Source organism: Nothobranchius furzeri, chromosome 13, assembly GCF_043380555.1.
Source record: "Nothobranchius furzeri strain GRZ-AD chromosome 13, NfurGRZ-RIMD1, whole genome shotgun sequence".
NCBI lineage: Eukaryota > Metazoa > Chordata > Actinopteri > Cyprinodontiformes > Nothobranchiidae > Nothobranchius > Nothobranchius furzeri.
The window spans coordinates 38,670,487-38,687,277 of NC_091753.1; the positions used below are offsets into that span (position 1 = coordinate 38,670,487).

General features: G+C 40.5%; 1 protein-coding gene across 4 annotated transcripts in view; it reads right to left on the reverse strand.

Annotated features, from left to right (window-relative positions):
• Positions 1-16,791, reverse strand: part of grik4 (glutamate receptor, ionotropic, kainate 4) — a 352,270-nt gene that overhangs the window by 215,339 nt on the left and 120,140 nt on the right. For all 4 annotated transcript variants that reach the window (XR_011516047.1, XR_011516045.1, XR_011516046.1 and 1 more), the window contains exon 3: positions 1,308-1,441. Coding sequence is in view for 1 of the 4 variants with exons in the window: in XM_054742697.2 (XP_054598672.1) it covers positions 1,308-1,389 (82 nt within the window). In the remaining 3 variants the exon portion in view is untranslated. The remainder of the gene's footprint in view (positions 1-1,307; positions 1,442-16,791) is intronic.

Genomic DNA, 16,791 nt, shown 5'->3' on the forward strand with positions numbered 1-16,791 from the left:
GATTATGGCTGAGAGGAGATTGGTTTTGTCCAAATAAACAAAATCAGAAAGTTGTTTTCAGGATGAAGTCAGACATCATTAAACTCAACCCAGTAAAAAAAATTGGTATTATCTGGTCGTAACCTTGAAATGTTGGTGTAATTTTAAAGTTTCATTACATAAATAATTAAATAGTTATGTTATTTAAATACTAAATGCATTAGTATTCAGAAGGTGTAGGACATGAACATTTATTGAAACCATTTAAGCCCAGATTTTACCACCAATGCAGCAGAGACAAACAGCAGGTTCTCAGTTCACCCACATCAAGCTTCCTGTTGGATGTTTGATGTCCTGGTGGGATTGTGGACAAGATGAGAGGTTGTTTTTGGTGCTGACACAGTCAGAGAAGGCCAGGCTGTGACATTATGTCAGCCAGGCAAGGCTAATGGGAAAACCCAGTTAAATACCACCTCTAGAAGCACACAAGGCACAGAGTTTGTGGTGGTTTGGGTGTGTGTGTGTTTATTTGTTCGTGTGCATGGCTGTGTGTGCATATTTATACCTCGTAATGAAAGAACACTGGCAACAAGCCGGGTGATGTGCAGGGATGACATTAGAGGAGAACGAAAACACACACAGGCCAGACACCTAATTATCCATCAGTGATGCAACAGGACAGAAAGAACAACAGCTCTGCTTTTGCACAGTTTGCTGCAGGCTGCTGTAGAATCATGAGAATAAACTAAGAACCGAAGCTGCTGCTCATGTATCCTACTAAACTCAGAATAAAATTGTGTATTTTTTTTCCAGATATTTGTGTTGTTTCCAGGATACACACAGAAGTTTGGAAGCATTATACGCCAATCTGTCTGCTACTCATTCTGCAAACAGAAGTTCTGCTGCAGTGGAGCAATGAGAGAAAAAATAAAACCCTTGAGTGATATAAAAGTGTGTCGTTCAGAAAGAAACATGTTGACACCAGCCTGGTGTTGTTCACATTCAGAATATTAATAAAATATTTTTTCCTGGAAAACAGGATGCAAAAGAGGAAGTAACATCTGTGAGCTGTAGAAAAATGTTCCTTTCCAAACGTTTTCTTCATCTTTTCATTACTGTTCACACACACACACACACACACACACACACACACACACACACACACACACACACACACACACACACACACACACACACGCTCATATTTCAACTTATGTCTTATTTTAAAAGAAAACAAAAACCTTATATATTTCGTGCACCCATGTAACTATGCAGCCGGACATTTGTTACTGACAGTAAATGAAGGATTATTTGGTTTTCCACTTTACCTATTCTGAAGGAAAGTGGTCCACCACAGGTGCTTCTCACCCACATGGCTAAGAAGAGCAGAAGCGCCCAGGCTGTGAGCATCTTCTATGACTCCTCATGGGTCCTGCCCTGGGTGTGCCCCTGCCACAGCCACCTGAAAAATAAACAGAAGAGCTGAATGGTTCTACCTGCAGACATGAAGAGAGGCTCTCTCACTCACACACACACACACACACACACACACACACACACACACACACACACACACACACACACACACGGTTTTGCTTTTTATCGACTTCTGTTGCTGGGATCTGTCAGTGTTACCCCGGGTTTCCACGGGAGCCGTCAGCAGCACGTCTTGCTCGCGTAAGCTGCTGCTTGGCCCTTCCCACGAGACACGAAGCAGCAGGGGAGCAGCTGTCACCGACCGAGCACGAAGTCACTCGTCAGTAAACACAACAACAAGCAGGAGAAAACTACAACATGGTTTGTGTTTTATGTTCTGTCTGTTTTATAATCGCCAATACGGACCTGAAAAACAAAGGAGACCCCTAGCTAGGTGATAACTTCTCACGGGGCCGCACAGTTAGTAACCTTTTTTGAAGTAAAGCAACTGGAAGGCAGTACGTTCTTTATTCGGAAAATCTCGGGAGCTTCTCTCCATTTCCGCGTCCGATTTCCTGTCTTTCCTTCCCCAAAAATGTCGAACTTGACCCGTTTCAGAGGCGTCGCGCGTAGAAAATAGAACCGGCGCGTAAAGGCCGCAACATGCTGCTCCTGAGACGCGGCCGACTCGCGCTGCTGACGGCTCCAGTGGAAAGCCGGGGTTAATGGAAAACTGCAGCTAAGTGAATCAGAGGCCCGTGGGTATTTTTGATGGTTTCTTCCCACATCGCTGTCTTTTATATTGGGTAGGAATGAGTTAATTTATCATTTTCTGTTCTTTGCATAACAAACTGGAGAGTGATCCTGACTTTTTTATAAGACACAGGCATTAATAATCTGCAGAACACAACATCACACAGCTCTTCCTCCTGCCAGACAGTTTCTCAACAAGAAATCAGAGAACAAGAATGTGGAAAGATACTAAAATGTAAAATAGATCAAATCAACAGAGAAGCTTAAAGTGTCAGTCTGTTCCTCCTCCTCCTCGTCCTAATCATCAAATTAAGTCTGATATTAAGAACGTGTTTAACTTTTAATCAGAGGAAAGGGAAAACTATTAAAAGTTAAACTGGGTATTTTGGGGAGGTTAGTTTAACTAAACATTTAGTTTCAAACTTCCTGAAAGAGGTGGAAATCAGCTCTAAAAGAGTATAATGGACAGGTGTTTTATCTTTCATTTAAACTTAAAAGTTCATTTACTTTATCAGCTCTTTTATCCAAATAAAGAAAAATCTAATCATGAATAAATGAGCCGTTAAGGTAATAGGAGTTCTCAGCTCATGAACAGCGACCGGCAAACAGATCACCTCCAACCATGGAAACACAAAGACTGTTTCACTCATAAGAACACGATTCCTAAAGCTCTGTGATTAAATCTTCTGATTGGTTCTCTTCTCAGGCTAAAACAGTTTCTGTTAAACAAACCTTCACTTGGGCTGCAGAGCCTGAATCTCTCATTCCACCAACACACAGACACTAAGAGCCGCCATTATAGGAGCCTGGTGCAGTGGTTAGAAATGCGGTCGTGTCCTGCAACACTTTGGTATTTTGTTGGACATTAAAGGGATCAAAGTGGTCAGAAAACACCCTCACCGTTACTCCAAAACCACCCGTCTAAATTATTGATAGAAAGCAGGAAGTTCAAGCTTTTATGTTGTTTTAGTTTGGATTTCAAACCTGAAAACTAACTGGGATAAAAATAAAAAAAAAACAGGGAGCAGTTTTCTGACTCACATCCAACCATTTTGTTGAGCTCATAATGGTTGCACCATTTTTCCATTCTTCACACAATGCACTGCTTAAAATCCTAAAACGGATTTAGTCAGATGCTCAGTCACATGATTGTTAAACTGATAGAACAGGCGTATCTGAATGTTTGTTAGTATAAAACATGTATTGGTTTTGTTTAATAGTCCACATGTGGCTTCAACCACTCAAAAAAAGTTTTAAAAAGTTCTGTTGATGTTTCATCGATATCTGGTTTTATTGAACTAGTCATCTGAGACATGGGTGGTGATAATGAGCTGAGCTCTCGGTTTAATTTTTTAGATTTTAAAGAAATATTTTACTTTTATTGTTTTAGAAGGGTCATGGAAGGATTTGTGTAAGTCATATTATTGCAGCTCAATTTTTAGACCCAAAACATTAAACTGCCTAAAGTAAAAATGACCTGTAGGAGCCATTTATTTTGTGGGTTGGGCTTTCATCTGTGGTGGTGGTGGTGTCGGGTGCGTCACATGTGATTTAAGTGGGTCCTCAGGTGTTTCGGTTTTTACCGCTCGCGACACCATGGCACAATATACTTCCTTTTTTGTGATGATCAACTGGGAGCACTACTATCCTTGGAACCGCATCATGTAAAACGCCAGCTAATGCTTGTAAAAGAAAATAAACAAGACTAACGCACAGACAAAAGGAGGTTTGATTTATGAATAGAAGCGCGTCAGAAGCCGCCTCCGCCCTCACCCAGCTGGCTGACAACAGGAAGTGTCAGCACATAACCCTTCATGTACTTTTTTTCAGTAATTTACAAGTTGAATGAATTACATCAAAATCAGAATCCTGCATCCTTTTCATGCTGCAACCTGAGAGCAGCACTCTTGAAAATGTAAAAAAAAAAAATAATAATAATTACATAAAACAACGTGCTGCAACAATATTTTTATCCTCAAACCAAACCACCAAAGAGATTTCAGCTTGGTTTGACAGTTCAGAGTAAAAACTGTCTGTCGACGTGGAAACGCAAGAGAGCATCAACCACAGACAGAACAGGTTGATCCGACAGTTTGACGTGACTCATCAAAGCAAGCGTTTACACAATCCAAATGTCAAATCCGTCAATCATTCATCAAAAACTCAGTTAATTCAGCCACAAACGGACCATTAAGTCTGAGTCAGACGTCTGTATTCGCATATATTTATGTGCTGTTGCACTGGGAGACACAAAACCTCTACAAAAGAAACTTGCAGATGAAAATGAGTGTGCCTGATGTTCAAGCAGGGTTTATCTTCACTAGCGGCTGAGTTCATTTGCATGTGGGATTTATAATCTGTGTGTGAATAATTGTTGAGCTTTATGGAGAAAGAATGAAAAATATCTGGACACCAGCAAAGGTTTATTGATATCAGCAGTGAAGGGACAGATATGTGTTTATGGTAATGCCAGGGATGTTGGTCAGCTGTTTAAAGGGACCTGAGTGTTTCTACTCTGCAGTAAACATGGATGTGTGAACTTCAACAGCATCTCTTAGTAGTAAACACAATTTATGAACAATGATCTCAGTGGTCCTTCAGTCAGGAGCAAGGCTAGTGTGATGTAAACATCAGTTTATGGTCGATGGTCTGGATATGCAGTCGAATAAATGTCTCTTCACAAAGAAAAATGGTCCACATGCACTAAAGTGTTTGCTCACTTTTAGAGAAACTTTTAAAACTATAAAACAATAAGCAGTTGTGATATAATCTGTTTTCCTTTTGTTATTATATATAATAAAGTAACATTGTTATTATTAATAATATTTAGCCATTAGTTTTGCAGTGATTGTGATTAAACATCAGGTCTTCATGATAATCAAGCAACAACTGAGCTACCATCAGCCATGGCATAATAATAAAAGCATCCTTAAAAGGACCGTAATTATTATTATTATCATTATTATCACCAGTGGAGAGATTCCACCATGTTAATGTGATCTATATTTTCTCTATTACATAAAGGTGTAACAATATGATCTATAAGCATTTAAGCTCCCAATAAACTGAAGCAACACAATCTGTAATCAGCTTAAATGAGCTCTCATGATCAGACCTACAATTGTCTCTGATTGGAGCTTTGAATTTCCTGCAGGTGTCCAGCAAAATCACTCTGGAAGGAAAACCCAACGAGTGGCCGGGAGAGAGATAAAAATCAGACTTATTTCATGAGGCATAAGAGGAGCGAAGAAGGAGAAAGATAATGAGAGGGAAAGGGCAGAGCTGAATCTCAGATAAATCGATGTGGGACAAATGTTCATCTGATTGGTCTTTTCTCAAGTACCTCCACATTCCACTGAGGTCCACCGCCGTTACAGCTCAGACTCTCTGTTATTGAGATTTATCTGAGTCAGTAGGGTGTGTGTGTGTGTGTGTGTGTGTGTGTGTGTGTGTGTGTGTGTGTGTGTGTGTGTGTGTGTGTGTGTGTGTGTGTGTGGCCACAAAGGTCACACTAAACTGCATGTGCTCCGATCTGTGTTGGTGTGTATGATTCCTTCGCACTTTGTACTAAATGACCCCTACATGATCCTCCAGGGCGATGTGCTTTCTCAGTCCTACTGTACAACACTGTCGCCGGGGGCAACGGGAAGCATGGAGGCTGACAGAGAGTCAGAAACAGACGTCATGAACAGGCAGGCGGTACTGAGTGAAAATCTGTTCCTTGGCAGAGTCAAGCAGCTACAGCTCCCAGTTGGCAGAACGTACTGGAGGGAAACAATTTGATTTCTAAATCAATGTCTCTGTAAAACCTAACAGCTTGTCACCCAGGTTCAACAGATGTAAGGGTCAAGCTTAGAGGTGCACTTGTTGTGTAGCTGATTATGTCTGAGTGTGGTTCTAATGGTGCAGAGCACAAAAACTAATGGGGTGTAGCCAAACTCAGGTGGAATAAATGAAGTCATTGATGCTGCAGAGTGAATGAGTTGTGACGCCATGAGGGGAGAATAATCATGAGCAGAGGAGGTATTTGTTGGTGAGCAGAGTTCAAGTGTTTACAGCTGCCAGAAGCTGGTTTGTCTCAGAACCTTTTAGCATCAAACACTTTGTAGTTAACTGTGTGATGCTTTGCTCAAGGACACCACTTGAGAGAGTAAGTGATGCTCAACAGTAATCCAAAGAACACAACTTTAAAAATAAGCCCTGCAAATAGTACCTTCTTCTCCTTATCTATATATCTAAAACAACTCAAGTCTTCCAAACTGAATTGTGATTCAATTATTTGCATTGTTGTCAATGTTGCACCAGCAGGGCGTTGAGGAACAGTCTACCTAACAAGTAGTAGTTGCACACAACTAGACGTTATATTAATGTTGACATCTATAGCAGTCCAGCCAAGGGCTTCATGTTGTATTGTGTTTTGCACATAATTATCTTGTTATAGTAACAAAAAAATGCTGGCCATTCAAAATCATTAGGTAAATGTGGGATGAGCTGGAACCAGTCTGATTCACATTGAATTCACTCTTTGATGAAACCAATGGAATCACCTGCCAGCATTTAGTTGGAAAGGAGTTCATTTAAATAAAACAGCTATCTGATTAAGAAACAATCCTCTATGAACTGTCAATAACCAAATCACATTTGCAATGATGGTCAATATTACCATAAACACTGTACTGTCAAATACAGACAATTAATGATTTATTTGTGCAGAATTATCTCTCTCTCTCTCTCTCTCTCTCTCTCTCTCTCTCTCTCTCTCTCTCTCTCTCTCTCTCTCTCTCTCTCTCTCTCTCTCTCTCTCTCTCTCTCTCTCTCTCTCTCTCTCTCTCTCTCTCTCTCTCTCTCTCTCTCTGTGTGTGTGTGTGTGTGTGTGTGTGTGTGTGTGTACGCGCCATGGTGATTTACAGCTGGTCACTGGGGCAAATGCAAAGCTTTAATCAGTGGAATGGAACATGTGGACTGCTCCATTTAGTAGTTTGGTTCAGAGTCTAATAAAAGAAGTGTCAATAGCAGCGCTTTATTCTCTTTTCAGCATTGCTGTTTTTGTTAGCATTCTGCTTTTAGTGATGTATGCTTTTCGAGGACGTGTTCCACTAGAGCAAGACATTAGCTCACTGAGATCTTGGACCATACAGTGGGCCACCGCTCTGGAGTCCTCACAGTATGACATAAGCAGTCCTGTGCAAGAGCTGGAAAACCCACAGTATGGTCCAGGCTTTCTGTAACACCACAATCACACACACACACATCTAGGAGTTATTGGGTTGTTTTCTTTGCTGAGTAAAGCCACCAAAATAAGACACAGAGCCCCTTTTTCCAGGACACACTCATCAAAATGACACCTACTGGTGAGACGAGCTGCCCTCCTCTCACTCAAACACAGACTGGAACCATGGATGCTCTTTTCAGATAAACAATCACTTTCCTGTTGGCTGATTTTATTTTTTAGAAATTTCCAGAAATATTCAGGTAATTCTGATTGATCCACCACACAAAGTAATTTTCCTCACATAAACCTTGTGTTTATTAAATGATGATATGCAAATACATATCAATTACATCCAGAACCATCTAACGCAGTGATAAAAATGATCGATGAAACATAATCTCTAAGTTATATACACAGCTTCAAAAAATCTATCTGCCAACTCTTGCATGAAATAATTTAGGGACAATGCTCACTGCTGCTGTTTTTGTGCTTATGAACTCAATATTAATGAGAAAGTTAATTTAGTTATTCATTAATTAATTCAGAAAACTGAAGCCATGAAGTCGATTTTTGTCAGGTCTCTTATGTAATAAATTTAAGTTGTAATTACTGTGGAGCAGCAGCTTAAAATGTGAAAACATGAGTCTTTTTCTTTTTTACTAAATTCTAAAACATCTAGCAAAATTAGCCCCAATGTCCTGTTGGTAATTAATTACTGGAGCTTTTTTGCAGATAAGCTGTGTTTGCAGAAAAGGACATTTGCAGGGATTGCGTTGCAAAAAGCTGCAGCCGCTGTTGGTCTCTTGATATTTTGTTAACTTACAAATAAATTTCAAAAATACACCACACAGTTGTTTCAATATCAGTTAATTAAACTAAATCCAGGAGACTGCTACAGCACTGAAGAAGATAGAAATATTTTTAATCAGTGAACAGAAAGCCCAGTTCTTGTGCTTTTATTCAGTGTTCTATGCTGGTATCATCTTAAAGCGCCACGCCAGCCATCCTGGCTGACTGGAAAGAAAACAATCCCAGATTGAAGCTGCTGTGGCAATGCACAGGTGAGAGGAGAGATTGTTTATACCTGCAGGGCGGTGGAGGATGATGGAGATGAGCCTCAATAACAGCAAACAGCGTTTAAATAACTGTCCAGTCTGAGTCCTGAACCCAAATAACTCAAACTTTTCATTAGCTCTGTGTCCATATATGCCAAATAACTGTGAGGAAGTTATGTTTTTGGTTCAGAAACTGGCAAAACTGTTAAACCTACTTTTAGTTAAGATAGAGAAAAATGTGATTTACTCAATTAAATTCAATTCAGTAATACTTTATTAATCCCAGAGGGAGTTTCAGTTGTTTCAGTACATACAATTCTAAGATCAGACGTACATACATAGACACATGACAAGAATTGGTGACTGAGGTCATTCGCAACGTGCGTCGTGCTACCGTTATAGATCAAGAGGGTTCATATGAGGATAGAGTAGGGGGGGAGGGAAAAAAGGCACTTCAGAGTTACCCCTGACAGAGAGGATAGCTTTGTGTAATGAAATAGATACAGTTATTTATTGGATTGGATCTTTTTATTGCAGGGATTAGGTAACCGTTGCGTATTCACTCAGAGACGACAGAATAGAGAATCAAGTTTAAAAGTTAAGAATTTTATTACTAACAAATTAAACTAGACTCACTTTAAAACTAAATGTATAGTGTAACTAAAATGGATGGGACGGTGAATGGATGACGTGTGATGTTAAATCAGAGCCAACAGATCCGCGAATGTTCTGACGGGAACTGAAGGTGTTGTTTTCATATTAAGCTTTGGTTCGGAAGTTCAGAAACACATGAGACACCATCATGCCGGTCTACCAACCCTTGGTGGAAGTCCTCTGTAGATCAGGAATATCGAGGTCCAGTGGACCCTCTCGGGAACCGAGCCGGTAGGAAAAGCCGCGGTTCCTATCAAACCCGGCTTGAGTTACTTCCGGGTACATGACAAGTTATTGGCGCCTGGTGAGACCCAAGCCTGGGTCCGGAAGGTTGAACTTTTGTTCTGAAAGGAACTGTTGTCGCTGGTTGGTATAGTGACTGGATTTTTCAGCTTGTCGTTGTTCTTTCGGTTAAAGAGTAGAGATAAGGATTGGCCACTCTGTCACTTTCTCTGGAACGCTTTGAACTGGCGTTAGAGCTGACGTGGCATAGTTTTATACTTCGGATGTTATGGCTTATTGTCGAATGAAAAATTACCAAACACCATCAGAACCATGCCTCCGTCAGATCTGTAAGATTCTGATTGGATCAGTGAAAGGAATGTGTTATGTCTTTTAAACACTACATGAAATGAGTCCTGTTGGAACACTTAAAGTCATATTACTTATTATATTCAATAGGTTCATAATAAAGTAATTAATATTTTGATTTCACAGGTCGGTCACATCTTATTTATTGACTAACACTTTGATGGATTAGCTTTATTAAAATAGAGTTCTTTGATTAATTAAAAATAAAGAGTTCATTCTTCATTCTTCTGTTGAGCTGAAAATAAGCAGGTTAGAAGGAATGCATGAGACCTTGAGTTATATCTCACGCAGACTAGTCTTGAGCAAAGAAGGGAAAAAAAACACAATCTTCCATTCCGTTACATTTGCTATGCAAAAAAAAAAAAAAAAACACCTCGGACAAATATGCACACAGACTTCAGACGATACACGACAAGTGTCCACTAGGTGGGGAGGTAGGGTTGGAACTCTCCTCACTTCAGAGCCTGCAGCCGCAAGAGCAGCGCTAATCACCTCCGTTTTGAGAGGGGAGGGAGATAATGGGTTAGTGAGCACATTGATTCCTAGATACGGTTCCACGGCCTTCACCGGTCACAGTCCCGCTCAGGCTGGGATAGGGAGAAAGGGTTTCCATAGCGACTGCCGCATTCCACATTTCTTCTGAGGAGGGAGTTTTCAGCCTCACAGGCTTCAAGGGCACCAGATCCAGATAATAAGAATTGTTTTGGGTACAGACAGAGATAATTTCCTCTCTGTCTTGGAGTTCTGTTGGTCTTCAACACATCCAGGTCCAATAATGGCGTTATTAATCTAATTCCGATCCGTGCTGATCCGTCAACTCTCTCCTTGATCAAATCCACCTTCTGTGCCAGAGCCTAAATCTCAGCCAAAGTTCCAAGCTTACGTCTCATCTCGACAATTATATGAGTTTGTGAATTCACAGAGTGATGTATTCCATCCCTGAGATCCGGAATTAAGCCAATAGTCCTCGAAAGCTTGTTAATTTTCCGGTAAGCCAGGTAACCACTCAGGCCAAACAGCAGGAATCCCGACACCAAGACGACGAATATCCAAACATCTTCAGAGTTCTCTACAGACAGTTCAGAGAGGCAGATTAAGTTCCACTGTTTCCAGGAGTCCATGAAATACCCAGCTGGCTCTGTCCCAGAGGGGCATCCGGGAGCCCCTTCTCCCGTCCTCATCGTTAAAAAGATTTTGTCAATCGCGTTGAGAGACCAACTGACCAGATCAATGTTTAATACTTTTCAGTTTCCAGAAAAAATGCAGAGAAGCGCAGTGCACAGGGGTAGATAGGACAAAGAGCCTTGGGTGAAGCCGGGGAGGAGAGGAGAAAAAAGCGTCGGTACTCTCCAAGAGCCGGAAGAAGAAAAATTCCTGTTAAATTTCATTATAAAACTCCACAAAAGGCAAAAAGCACTTATGAGCACAACAGCAATGAGATTCAGGAAAACATACTTTTAAAAAAAAATATGTGCTTGAAATTTTTACTAAAAATGTTAATTATTCAAAGTGATCTTAACAAAATATCAGTCTGGCAGAAGGATTATTCACGTTTTCTAACATGGCCTAGCAGCTAGCAGCAGGCTCTGTTTGCATAGAAAGAAAAACGTTTAGAGAAGTTAATTAGATCAACCATCAATTTAATGAAAATAATTCTTCTTTAGTCTAAAAATCCTCTCAATTACTTACTAAAGTCGACAGGCAGAAAGATGAGAAGTCACTGTTGCAAAATCCAATCATGAACAACATTTTTAATGAAAATAATATTTTAACTGAAAGTCACAAAATATCATAAACGTGTTGACCCCTTGTTTAATCAATGAAAAAGCCCAGAAGCACCTGGATCAGCATGGACAAGTCTGCTGCAGCAAAGTGGCAGCAGACAGCAGGGTTTGAAGTCTTATTTTAAATCCACAATTAACACAAGTCTGGAGGAGCTTCTGCCATGTGGTTGAGCGGTATGTTCTCACACCCAAAGTGTCAAAATATTATGCTGGATGACCAAGCTTTTGTTTCCGATGTGCTAGAGGTCCCAATGGGTTGGGAGGCGACATGCTGTGCCAGAGCATTGATTTCAGACGCCCATGGTAAAACGCACATTCCACCAACATTTAACCTTTAACCTTATGCTATTTAACCCTCCCCCCACCCCCATCCTAACCTCAGCCCTGTTGCTCATTCTAAACTTCCTGTTAACCGTGCTGGAGAGGGACAGTACAACTAGGAACAAAGTTTTGAAAGTGCAAGAGGGGTTAGGATGGGGGTGAGGAGAAGGTTAAATAGCAAGAGGGTAAAGATCACAATTTGGTGAAATCTCAGTTTTATCGCGGCAGTCAGAAACGATCCTCTGGCACAGCGCATCAGTCCGCGTTGGACCAAACGCTTGGTCACTCAGCATCATTTTTTTGAAGCTTCAGGTGTGAAAACATGTTGGGTTGAGTGGCTAAAGCTAACAGTTAGCTTTTGCTAGCTGAGACGTTCAATGCTTTTTCTTGGATGCTAAAACAACAGCCTTCCCCATCGCGAGCCAAGGTGGGTGAGTCCAAGCAACCACTTGACGTCGATCTGTCAGGCTTTTCAAATCCTAGTATATCAATTTTAATTTTTATCAGAAGCTAATGCAGTAGACTATTTTCATGTGCAGCCTGCATGAAAACCTTAGAGTGATTAATTATGATCAGAAACAATCATTAAAAATGTTTTTTCAGTGTTCCACACCTTTAACAAACCAAAAGTCAAGCCTATAGACTGGTTTTCATAAAATCAGCTATAATTCCATATTCAGCAAAACCTCATCAAAATTACAGTGCAGGTCTGGGTAATAGAATGGATCAGCTTATAAGTACAATAATATGGTGTTAATGGGATAAAAGGAACAATGATGTAAAGCATCCAGCTTAACAGGAAGACAAAAGACAATCCCCAAAAGCCTAAAATTAATTGTGATCAGAAATGTTTTTTTTTCTTCTTGTCTTTATGTTGCTTTCTCAGCCTTTTAATTAAACATTTGTTGCAACAGGGAGGATGTGATCTCCTGTGTAACACAGATATGATCTCCATTCAAAGACATTGTTCAGAGGTGGTTTTAGTACTTTTTGAAGTGGAGTCAGGGAACAGGTTGGGAATTATGTATGGAAGTCGAACTTTAGGAGTTTCCTCGCTTTAGTCATTACTTTTTGTTTTAACTACACAATTTCATGAAGACAGTGAGTTGTTTTAAATTATTCAAAGTGGACTATAAAAATGTCACTGATTGGTTCCTGCTGTGCAAGAAAGAGGCACTGATCTGAAAACGAATGCACACAAGGTAGAGTGTGGTATGCAGGTGTTGTGTGTGTGTGTGTGTGTGTGTGTGTGTGTGATGCTTTGGAAAGAAAAGGTTCTGGCTACAGGGTCCATATAAAACAAGAAATATAATTCATGGCATCAGCATGTGTGTAAATATTTAATAGGATAAATACTGTAGACTGGCCTGTTTTTACTTATCTTGTTTTGGTGATGTTTTGGACACCAGTAGAACAGACAGACCATGCAATATGAATGAATAACTCATTAATATTCTGTTGTGCTCTAAATCTAAGTGGGGACTCGCTGGCTTTTGGATTTGTATTGTCTACCTATATTCCATGGCTCTAAACGAGTTAGGGTCATGCATTCTATTGTCTCTGAAACATGGCCTCATTGATTTGTGCATTCAGTCATTTTGAAAAAGAAACAGAAATATACTAAAACCCTTTCGTCCTAACAAGACTGATGTAGTTATTTATAGAAGTGAGCTTCTGTACGAGTCTCATTAGTTCACAACAGCAATATACTTTGAAGACTGTACATAATTCCTTGTGGCTACAGTGTAATGTTCCTCTACAAATGGTAGAATAATTTTCACAGCGATTCACTTCATGAGGATCTGCGCTATGGCTGCTGTAGTTTATTGTCACTGAAACAGGATTACTCTGCTTAATTACTGCTCTCTGCATGCTGCAGTCAGTCATGCAGGGAAGTAGAAGTGATGGTGCAGCTCCAGAGGAGAGAAAAGGTTTGGTTTGTACATTTCAGAGATATATGAACCTATTTCAGGGACAACAACACATAGAGAAGCTGTTGCCACAAAGCAGAGCACGCTGAAGGACTGCAGATAACAATAATCAGAACCCACTGTCGTTTAATCTTTTATTACGAGTCAGTGTATTGTGCTCTGACCTTGGAATATAAAAATTTATTTTTTTAATAGGACTTTTGTTGCTGGGGAATAGTCCATTGTCATACTGTATTTAAACAATACAAAAGAACAATTATACACTTATTACCTTGACATGCCCTTTGGTACTCTGCCCCAATGCAATTTAATACTTGGCCAAATACAGTTTGTTTTAAGTAGATTTGTTCTTGAACCTGTTTTCCTTCCTGTAATTTTAGATACTTATGGAAGTACATCTGATTCTCACCTTTGGCTTTAAAATTGTCTTGGTAAGTAATTTATTATACATTTGAATGAAATGTAACAACTATACCTCAATCACCACACTGTGATGGGTGGGGCTTGAGTCCCCCAATGAGCCTTGACACCATGTTGTCTGAGGCAGATTTGGCCCTGGTGGGGCTTTTTGGTTCTGGGTGAGAGGCTTCACAAAGAGATGATTAACTCAAGAACTAGGAATCAAGATACCTAGAATGGAGCCTTAAGCCGGATTTATATTTCTTCATCTGTGTGGATACGGAGACACACAACGCCACGACATGTCACTCTGTGGCAGTCCCACACAGACGTTGAGGGAGACATGCCCAATTTATTTAACAGTCCACTGAAAGTGTCAGAGATTACAAGCATGTTTTTGGTCAGGGTGCAGCTTTCTTTCAAATTTGTCAACATCATTGAAGATATCTAACAGCAAACACAGGGCAGACTGAAGAACACCTAGCAGAACAAGTCTGATCATATATAAATGTGAGCTTTCATTTGTGTACATCCCAAATATTCCACAAACACATATGGACTTAACCGATGATTGAACTTTGATCTAAGATGCGAGTTTATGCAGTTTTTTCTATCTTGTGCATGATTCTGTTTTTGGCCCATGGAAAAGTGACCTGTCCAGTGACTATTAAAGAGGGTTCAGAAAACAGAATGGCTTCATAAGTCAATTTTTTGCCAGCAGGCAGGTAAGTGTGGGTCAGGGGGGATCCTAATGAATTAGCATTGAGAGCATCAGGGTTATGAGAGAGGAGAACACACTAGTGGTGTGGGATTTAGGGAGGTTAAGGGGTGAGAAGGTTAATGTTGGCTGGGAAAAGAGCTGGAAATGAACAAAAGGATAAACTGTACTTGTGAATGAGACATGAACAAATGGGTAGAGGAACTATAGGGTGGTCTGAGCTGGTGGTACAGGAAGAAAGGTATGAAAGGGAGGATCAGAGGGAAAAAATGAGCAGGAGATAAATGTAAGACGGTGCGGAGGGAATTGGAAAAGAGAAAGAGAGGATGACTGTAGAACCCAAGAGAAGGCATGCTCTTTCCTAACACACACCAACGCACAGACACACAGAAGCCCAGCGTTAAGCCCAACAAGAGACAAAAGCTACAGCAAACCATTTCTAGGAATGTTTCCAAAGTTTTCTATGTGGCCCCACATGAACTCCCACATGTAAGGGGGCACAACTGTTCTGTGCAGTAATGGCTGCACGATTCTGCTCCAGCTGGAGGCCCATTATGGCTGCTGCTTCAAGATGTCTTCAAGAAGAGAGCAGGGATACAGAATCCATGAGAATGATGGAGGCTCTTGTGATGAAATTACAACCAGTACATTTGAAGCTTTTGGGCCAACAGTTTTCTACAGAAACCTGTTTAGAAAAAATTACTAAATAATTACCGATTTTTTGAGAAAATGTTCCTTTGAACATGCAAACATAGTTCGGTTAGGTTGCAGTTCCTTTCATCACAGTAAAAAAAAAAAGTTAAATCAGGAAAGTTGAAACTCAGCAGAATTCTACTAATTTGTCAAATTTCATCAGGTCATTGGCAATATGGTGGAGCCTGGATGGTAAGTAAGCGAGTAATGTCTCTGGAGGTCAAACCAGAGTGAACATGGCATGGCTTATACTCATTTGAGAAACCTGGAGGAGCAAAATCACAGACTGATAGTGACTTGGCTTCATAAATGGTAAACAGACAGTATTTGATAGAGCACCTTCTAGAGTTCTATCCCCCCAAGGGGCTTTACAACACAATCAGTCATTCACCCATGCACACACTTCACACATTCACACCCTGGGGCTGATGAGTTACAATGTAGCTACAGCTGCCCTTGGGTGCACTGACAGAAGTGAGGCTGCTGTACACTGATGCCACAAATTCATTCTGAGCACCACAAGCAGGCAATGCTGGTTAAGCGGGGCTCAAACCTGCAACCTTCCATTCATAGGCCAGATACGTAATCACCGTCACCCCTTCTCATTGCTAGTGGATTTGTAAGTAATATTTTTTTTTTACCCAACGGTGTGGATCTTTATACTTTGTAGCATTTTTAGTATCAATTTCTTCGGGCTAGCATTAGCTCGTTGTTAGCGCTAGCCACAGCACGCTGCAGCAGAGTTGTTTACAACATAATTTACTTTCAACCAATAGGAGGGATACATGTTGCTTTATAATGTTAATGTGAATGATCATTTTTGTTCAGAACATTCATGTATCAATTGTTTTATTCAGATGATTCTTCTCTAGAATATTGATGAAAAAAATACTATAACTGACTTGCATAAAACTGAGGAAACAAAATAAACAAACAAGTGCAGAAGCATCTACTTCTAAATGTAAAAATGGTAAATGGCCTGCATTTGTATAGCACCTTCTAAGGGTGCTACAACCCCCCAAGGTGCTTCAAAACACAATCAGTCATTCTCCCATTCACACACTGATGGGGATGAGCTACGCTGTAGTCACAGCTACAGAGTACTACTATGAACAGAGGCAAGGCCTGCCATACACTGGCGCGATCGGTGCCTCCGACCACCAGCAGCAGGCAAGGCGGTTTAAGTGTCTTGTCTTGCCCAAGAACACAACAGCAGCATTCTCTGGTCGGAGCTGGGTTTGAATCTGCAACCTCTCAAATTTTTAGACAACTCACTCTACCTCCT